At 50.6% G+C, this 9,015-nt stretch overlaps 1 protein-coding gene across 1 annotated transcript in view; it reads right to left on the bottom strand.

Moving 5' to 3' along the window:
- Positions 1 to 9,015, bottom strand: part of C1R (complement component 1, r subcomponent) — a 31,698-nt gene that overhangs the window by 5,919 nt on the left and 16,764 nt on the right. The window contains exons 5-9 of the mRNA XM_015413046.1: positions 8,564 to 8,760; positions 7,608 to 7,755; positions 7,400 to 7,521; positions 4,024 to 4,102; positions 1,078 to 1,084 (exon numbers count right to left, since the gene is read on the bottom strand). Coding sequence (XP_015268532.1) covers positions 1,078 to 1,084; positions 4,024 to 4,102; positions 7,400 to 7,521; positions 7,608 to 7,755; positions 8,564 to 8,760 — 553 coding nt within the window. The remainder of the gene's footprint in view (positions 1 to 1,077; positions 1,085 to 4,023; positions 4,103 to 7,399; positions 7,522 to 7,607; positions 7,756 to 8,563; positions 8,761 to 9,015) is intronic.

The raw sequence follows: 9,015 nt of genomic DNA, 5'->3' as shown, positions 1-9,015 counted from the left end.
CACAAAGTCTTCAGGAGGGTTTTCGGGGGTTAAATGGCACCACAACACCCTTCCCCACTAAAAGCCCCGCTGGGCAGGCTCACAGTTTCCTGTCCTTCCTCCTTCTGACTAAAGAACAGAGGGGGAAGTTTCCTGATGTTTCGGGCTCCAGAGCAAACTGATTTATGCAGGATCCAAATCGCTGGCTCACAACTTTAAAGCCAGTAACTCACAAAGCAGAATTTTTGCTCACAAGACTCCGCAACTTAGAGGGAACATTGACCGCAACACCCTTCCCCACCAAAAGCCCTGCTGGGCAGGCTTACAGTTTCCTGTCCTTCCTCCTGACTAAAGAACAGAGGGGGGAAGTTTCCTGATGTTTCAGAAGTCACCAGCCCCATCTCTGCCACAGATGTGTTGAGGTTAATGACTCGGGGGAACCACCATCCCTGGCCCAGAAGTAAACGCTTGGTAATGACCAAGGCTCAAAACGTACTATGCTAAAAACATGTAATTCTTAATTCAATGGCTCTACCCCTGACAGGATCATTTAAATTAAAAGCAGCCTCGGAAACAGCAGTTGAGAACAGGAAAAGCGGGGAAATTCCTGGCAACCAGTGGAAGGGTGGAGGGGTGGGCCGTTTGGCAGGTGTGTGGAGTCACTGACGTCACTATGTCCAGTGTGGGTACAACCCAGAAGTGGCAATGGGTAGCTCTAGGAATTGCCAGAGTTTTACCATAGAGTTCCTGGCAGTTCCTAGAGCTACCCATCATCTCTTCAGAGTGATACTCTGGCACAGAGACCAGCGGCTTTTTTTTATTTTTCTTCCACTATTGCTTGCAGCAGTGATGGACAAGAGAGACAATCAGCGGGTGGCCTCCTGCCATAGTGGGAGGCATGGCAATCCTAGCTTCTCCCCACCTGCTGCTTGTGTGCTGAGAAGCACACACATTCCCCAAAACTTGGGCACGAAGGTCCCTGCATCCTCCCCTCCCCCTCTTCACAGAGAATAAACATCTTGGAGGAATGATTTTGGGTAGACAGAAGGGAAAAGCGGCTCCTTCCTCTCCCTTTTCTTCTTGCTCTCAAACATGGCCTCCACAAAAGCCCACAAACCACCAGGGGGGAGGATCACGCAGCTGAGGACAGCATGCAGTTGCATCCTAAAGCAATCCGAGGGCTATCATATACCAGGGCCCGATGCCAGCCTCCTGGCAGGTGCTGAGCCACAGACAGGGGAGGACTGAGAAGGGAAAACAACCCTGCAGCAAGCTGATGCACAGGGCTCCCTGTGGCACTCTGGGGCTACTCCGCTCAGCTGGCTCCTGACGGTCATGGCAAGAGACCACCGGAAACACTACAGTAAGTTCAAGAGTCCGTCTGCTCCTGGCCACAGGTGGCCTCAGGCAAAATACAAAGCAGGGAGACAAAATACACTTAGATTGTCAGTAAGGCCATCCTCAGCTAGGCACCACCACACTGTCTGTGGCACAGGCCAAATTCCAGCTAGAAGTAGCAGAAGAAGAAGAGATTGGATTTATACCTCACCCTTCACTCAGCGTCTCAGAGTGTCTTACAATCTCCTTCCCTTCCTCTCCCCACAACAGACACCCTGTGAGGTAGGTGTGGCCGAGAGAGCTCTGAGAGAACTGTGACTGACCCAAGGTCAGACCAGCAGCTGCATGTGGAGGAGGGGGGAATCAAACCCAGTTCTCCAGATTAGACTCTGTGCTTTTAACCACCACACCAAACTGTGCCAGTAACATGGAGAAAAAATGTCCTGTCTCTTTAAGAGAGGCTTCATGTGTCGAAATGGGCACATGAAGCTTTTCATGGTAGGGCAGTCAGTAACATCACCTGGTAAATCACACGCCGTTAAGTCACTGTTAAAGGGACAGGACACTTTTCCCTCCAAGCAACCCTAGACTCCCAGCCCAACACGGAAGCTTCTATGATCCTATAACATCAGGGGAAGCTACTGGTCTGCTTGGAAGAGGTACACCTTTGCATGGCTTAACTGTTTGATAAATTTTGTACCCTGTTTTTGTCTTTTGTTTTGCAAATGAAGTAAACAGGATTTCTGTATCAAGGAGGAGAGCACCATGGACTAGGGTTCCCAAGTACTTACCGTGATCCGGTGGGGGACACATGCTCCCCGGGCGGACCATTCCTTCCTGTAACGCACCATGCCATCGCCAGGAAGTGATGCTGGGCGACGCTCTGACAATAGGGCTGAAAACTCGATGGTACCATCGAGTTTCCAGCCCCATTGTCAGAGCGCCACCCAGTGTCACTTCCTGGCGACGGCATGGTGCCACGCATCTGTTGTCCGTGCGGGAATGGTCCTGGGACGACTTATGTGCCCCCCGCCGAATCACGGTAAGTACTTGGTAAGCTGGCCATGGACCGGGGGGGGGGGATGAAAATCTGAACCCTTTCTTCCCTTACCCCTTCTTTGCTAAAGAAAAGCCACACACCCAAGTTGCTTTTACTCCTGCTGGGAAAAGCTTAGAGGTACCCATATTTTTGCGGGGGGGGGAGTAGCTTGGGAGAGATGGCTTTTTCCAGTAAGAGAATGGTAGGGCAGGAAAGGTTTAAAGTGCTTCCCCCCCCCCCCAACACACACACGGACACGGACACACACACAGACACGGACACTCTCTCTCCTCGTTCTTCCTAGGTACAGCTATCTTGGAGGCTGACTTTGCAAAGAATACAGTTTTTTCAAAAATAAACAGGGAAGAAACCTTAGCACAGTGGTGGCGAACCTATGGCACGGGTGCCAGAGGTGGCACTCAGAGCCCTCTCTGTGGGCACACGTGCCATCGCCCCAGCCAGGCCCAGACCATCATTAAAGTGTCGAATTCTCTGCCAAATAATTTTAAGTAAATGAAAGCATTTGGGATTGCTTTCCTTACTTTGTTTGGATCATCTTAAGTTAATGTATGAGTTGTTTTTTCTAAAGTAAAACCTCAGTATTCAGGTTAAATTGCCGTGTTGGCACTTTGCGATAAATAAGTGGGTTTTGGGTCGCAGTTTGGGCACTCGGTCTCTAAAAAGTTCGCCATCACTGCCTTAGTATGTAGCTGAGCCCTGAGATCACATCATTACCTAGGGAAACCTCTCTAACCTGATGTCCCTGGATAGTTCAACATATGAGGCAGCGGAGCACAGATCCAAACATTTCCAACTCCAACCACTGCAACTCTTGGCAGAGCAAGGGGCCGGATAAGCATCAGTTCCTCGGAGCAAAACAAGGCCTTTTGGCACTGGGGTCAGAGAATCCAGGAGGTGCCAGCAGTCTCTCTCTTACACATCCAAGTAGAAAAGAAAGGCCTTCAGTCATTGGCCGCCGGCCGCCCTTTGGTGGTGGAAAATGCCATCAAGTTGCAGCCAATTGGAAAATGCTGTCAAGTTGCAGCCAATTTATGGTGTAATGTACTCCACCATTACCACATGCACGATCGTTGGGCCATGCGGTCAAGCAGAAGCCCAAAGCTTCGTACATTTAGAACAATAGCCAAGCGGATCCTAGCCCGCACCAATCAGAGGGCCAGGTCCGCAGCCAAGAGCCTATGGGACTCTCGGCTTCTGTAAATAACCTATAGGGTGAACAGGGGGTGTGTTTTCGTGGTGGGTTTCTGTGCATATATACCGGCCTGCGCGCCGGCTTACTTCGTCTTGTTCCTGATTGAATAAAGTACTCTTGCTGAAATCACTCCACGTTTCTGAGTACTTTTCATATGGTGACCCCATAAGATTTTCAAGGCAAGAGACATTCAGAGGTGGTTTGGCCATTGCCTGCCTCTGCAGAGTGACCCTGGACTTCCTTGGTGGTCTCCCATCCAAGTACTAACCAGGGCTGACCCTGCTCAGCTTCCAAGATGTGACAAGACTGGGCTGGCCTGGGTCATCCGGGTAAGGGCAGTGACCCTTTAGTGGTGCTCAGAACCTGCTTCTCGGGGCCACTGCCTTGCTCGGTGGCATTGGTAGGGCTGTCTCTGCTCGGGTCCCATTGCAGCCGCTAACAACCAGCAACTCACTTTGACACCTGGGCATGGGGCGGTGCCAGGTCCCATCGTGTTCGCAGACAGCAGTGAAGGTTGGCAGCCGATTGTCTCCCTACTCAAAACAGAAGAGATGAGAATTAGACCATGCTCTTTTAGGACTGCGGTGGCTCAAGTGGTTAAGACGCTGAACTGCAGGCTGTGGAAGGTCGGTAGTTCAGCAGTTCGAGACCCAAGTGTGCCGCATGACGGAGTGAGCTCCTGTCTCTAGTTCCAGCTCCTGCCAACCTAGCAGTTCGAAAGCAAGACATTGCAAGTAGATAGATAGGTACCACTTCGGTGGGAAGGGAACAGCGTTCTGTGCGCCTTGGTGTTTAGTCATGCCAGCCACATGACCACAGAAACGTCTTCGGACAGCGCTGGCTCTTCAGCTTTGAACGGAGATGAGCACTGCAACCCTAGAGTCGGACTCGACTGGCTTTCAAGCGTGGGGACCTTTACCTTTTTTACCTTTTAGGGCTGCCAGCTCCAGGTTGGAAAATTCCTGGAGGTTTGGAGTGTGGAGTCTGGGGGAGGCGGGGTTTGGAGAGGGGAGGGGCTTCAGGAGGGCACCACGCCATAGAGTCCACCTTCCAGAGCGGCCCTTTTCTCCAGGGGGAACTGATCTCTGTCACCTAGGGATCCGTTGTAATCCCAGGAGACCTCCAGCTACCACCTGGAGAATGGCAACCCTGTGTGCTTTTCTGGCTCACTCTCCCCCCTCCTGCAGAATTAGGGCCTGCTTCTCCCATCACCAGACTCCCTTCGGCCTCTTGCATATTGCAAAGAGCCTCTCCACTATTTCATTTCCCTCATCTGCTCAAACACATCTTCAAAACATCTTCCTCAGGTTACATGTCAAATTGCCGCTCAGCCTCTGTCTGTGTTTGAACTCTACCTTCTGTTCCAATGTATCTGAAGACGTGTGCACGCACACAAAAGTTCATACCCTGAATAACCCTTTGTTGGTCTTAAAGGTGCCACTGGACTCCAGATTTGTTCTACTGCTCAAACACATTTCTTTTAAAACAATTTTCTGTTTTTTTAATTTTAGAATTGGTAAAAACAATATTTCACATCTAATTAGTGAACAAAATAACCGAAATATATACATTGCACAAACACACACACACACACACACACACACAGCTAATTAACATGGAAGAAGCCTGCACTGAAGACAATTATTACACACACAAAAAGATTTAACTAGGTCTGTTGAAAACAAGAACATGTTTTATAGGCGATTGCATCACAAGAGTTCTCAAACAAATAAAAGAAAGCCATTTGGCTTGAAAAACTTTCTGTTTACCCAAACTCTTGGGTAAGTGAATTCGATGGGCAAGTTTTTCCATAAACACCCAGTTCCACAGCTGCAAATTCCAAGCAGATACGGTTTTCCGGCATCGTACAAGCACCAAACACACTAGCCTAGCCAAGGAACTAAGCTATGGCTGACAAAAGTCCAGAAAGATAGTCAAAAGTACTTCCTCAAGTGTAAGAACAACAGAATGACAGGCGAGTCTTCCTGTTTCTAGAAAAAAACAAGCTACTGCAGTTACTGAATACATGAAGTCAAGTCAGAACCTTGATCTACCAAGGTTAGTAATGTCTGCTTTGACGGGGTGAGACTCTCCCGGTCTCAGGTGGAGATCTTTCACATCACCTCTTTTTAACAAGAAATGCTGGGGATTGAACCTGTGACCCTCTGCAATGCCAAGCAGATGCCCTACCACTGAGCCACAGCTCCTCTTAGAATCCATTGCTTCGAAAGTCAGATGGGATCTTAGCTGCCAGGGCTCTAGTCTGCATGGAAGCCATAAATTCTCCCATAAATGCCAGGCCACGCTAACTTTTTTGCGGGGAGGACTGTGACTCAGATGTGAGGGGAAGTTACTCTGCGCATGCTCAGAGGGGTTTGCAGTCGTTGCTGCGGATGTTACACAGAGCTGAGTCCCGTCCTGACATGCAAATCAAATTCCAGACATGAGCCTCGGGGGCAGATTAAGCCATCTGCTGATTTTCTGCTGTACTTTCAGTTTCTGCTACTTCTGCACTAGTGACTGGCCAACGCAAAAATATTGTGCAATCCCCATATCTCTTTCTGCCTCGATCCTCCAGCACGGTGGGACTCTTAACTTGCCTTCGAGGCAGAGATTCTGTTAAAGACTTCTAAAATCCCTCTCAAGCCCTGACGTGTTTTACTTGATCCCTGCCAGAGAGACAAAGGATTGTAGTGAAGTATTCAGGGAGGAGGGAGGTCAAAACAAAAATGCAGAGGTAGGAGAGAGATAAAAAGAAAACGCAGGGCTGGTTCTCCAGGCGAGCCACCCAAGTGACTGTATGGGGTGTCAACACTCTGTGTGGGGCTCAGCTCACTCCCAGCCATTAGCGGTAGGAGTATATGACTGGCACTCCTTCCTCGGCCCACGCCACCACTGGCTATGTAAAAGCCTGGCATGGCTTGGATGGAGCCAGTGGTGGCATGGGCCCAGGTGGGAACAGTTAGGGTTGCCAGCCCAGCACTAGCACCCAGCAGGAACTTTAGTGAGTGGGGGTCATGAAATTACTATTGTGTGAACCCAGACGTGATGTCCTTATGTCGATGTGATGCTCTAGGATTTTCCCAAAACTCTATGGTAAAAGCCACAGAGTTTGGGGCGAATCTTGGATCTTCGCGCCAACACGATGATGTCACTTCCAGGTTTGCACCAGAAGTGACATTGCCGCATTGGCATGGTGTTGCTGTACCAAGCAGCAGTCGGGAACTAAGGAAGCCACTTGGGAGGTCTCCCACCAGCGTGGAAGCCCTAGGATGGGTTTAGCTTGCTTAGGGATACAAAATAACTTGGCCACTGGGGGGGGAATCCTTGAAGAAGCTCACCAGAAGAAAAAAGGAAGAAAACAGAAAGAGGAAAAGGCAGGGCTATTTTTGGGCAGGAACGCACAGGAACAGAGTTCTGGCTGGCTTCAGAGCTGGCCACGCCCACTACAGCCAACCCCCCTGAGTGCATGGCTACAGAAGGAAGGCCTAGAGAGTGACCTCCCCCGGCGACTCTGAGGCGGGTGGGCCAGAAGCCCCCCTGGAAGGATTGGGGAGGCATTTAAATGCCTCCCTGTGCCTTCCCCAGCCTGTCCAAGGGCCAGCTTGCCTGGTCTCCCTGCAGCCGCAGGGTGCCTGGGCAAGCCAAGGAAAGACATGGGGTGTGTGACCTAATATGCTAATGAACTGTGCTGTCAGGGGTGTGGCCTAATAGGCTAATGAGTTTCTGCTGTTGGGTGTGGCCTATTATGCTAATGAGTTCCTGCTGGCCTTTTTCTACAAAAAAAGCTCTGGGAAAAGACACGCAGACGTCAGACTGACAGGACTCACCTCCATTAGGTTATAACCCTTCTGACAGCGGACAATGAAGTAGTCCTGGAACTGATAGATGGGCTGCGGGTTTTTGATGATGGTGAACTTGTCATTCGGCACGGGCTGCGGGCAACGGATCCCTGTTGGGGACAAGGCGAGAATGAGGCAAGGATTGGCAGGTGGCTGGATACCGTTTATCGGAGCGTGCCGGCTGGGGAAACATTACTTTCTGAGCTGTACCGGATCTTCCACCCACGGCCGAACCCTGACTCGTCTGTGAGGAAAAAAATGTCCACCGAAGAGCTGTTGGTTTCAATGCTGTCTGGGGTCACTGTGCCGCAGAACTCGCCGATCTCTTCACCCCCAGCCTGGATCTGGAGAGGAAAAAATGGTGCACCTCAGTATCTTTCCTCCTCACAAGTCAGACCGACAAGCCTCCATGCCCAGAGATAGCAAACCTCTAAACTCCAGTGGCTGGAGGCAGTATTAGGGGAAGGCCTTGGCCTCTATGCCCTGTTTATTTGGCCCTCCATGACAAATGGTTGGTCACTCTGTGGGACAGGATGCTCGACTAGGTGGACCACTGATCTGATCCAACACAGATGTCTTTTTATGCCTGCCAGCTTAAAATCTCTGGTATCCCTAAGGAGACCAGCAGGAGGCTAATCTTTCAAATCATTCCTAGGAAAGACACTTTAATTCAGGGACCCCAAATGGCACCCACTGATACATTTTCTGGTACCCACCAAGTGTTTTGAGGAAGTGGGAAGTTACAAGTGGGGTTTTTGCCCAGCAAGGCTTCTGACTGACCACTGGAGACTTCAGTGGCTCTGCAGATTTTTCAAAATGTTGCTCTGGCAGCAGCTGCCACCACCACGGCAACAAGGATCGTCACTGTATTACTGAAGTGAGCTGTGGCAGCCATTTTGTGGCAGGCTCTACCGCCTGTGGCAGCCATTTTGTGGCTGCGCCCACCACACCTTATCAGAACTCCAAAGGTGCCCTCAGACTCAAAAAGGTTGTCAACCCCTGATTTAATTCCAACCACAGGGCAAACAAAGAGAGAGGCTACAGGGATCCCGAGGGCACCTGCTGCTTCCTTCTTTTCTCCCTGACGATCCACTTCAGGGAAACGGGGCCGAGAGGGACCTTCCTAGCCAGGGAGATATTGACCCACAATACCTTGAGCTGGTCATAAGGGCAGCGGACTTGCTGATGGTCCTCGATTTCAAAGGGTGTCAGGAATTTGAGTGTGATGGACAGCCCCCTCTCCACTCGTATGCTGTAGTTACACCGCAGCTCTGACGGGTAGGGCCGAGGGTATCCGGGGCTTGACACATATCCGTTGAGCTCTGTGAACACCTCATTGCTGCAGTCCACTGGAAGGCAAGAAACCATGAGACGGTTTAGTGAAAGCCAAGTATATTTGGGAAGGGGCCTGTGGCTCAGTGAAAACGCCTCTGCTTTTCGTGCAGAAGGTCCCAGGGTCAAAACCAGGCATCTCCAATTAAAATGATTGCATGGTAATGTGGGAAAAGACCACTACAGGAGACGCTGGAGAGCTGGAGAGTCAGAGCCAACAATACTAGCCTTGATGGGCTGATGGGCGGAGGAGGAGGAGGAGGAGGAGGAGG

Source organism: Gekko japonicus, unplaced genomic scaffold, assembly GCF_001447785.1.
Source record: "Gekko japonicus isolate JY-2015 unplaced genomic scaffold, Gekko_japonicus_V1.1 scaffold2557, whole genome shotgun sequence".
Classification (NCBI taxonomy): domain Eukaryota; kingdom Metazoa; phylum Chordata; class Lepidosauria; order Squamata; family Gekkonidae; genus Gekko; species Gekko japonicus.
This window is presented reverse-complemented; position numbering and strand designations above follow the sequence as displayed.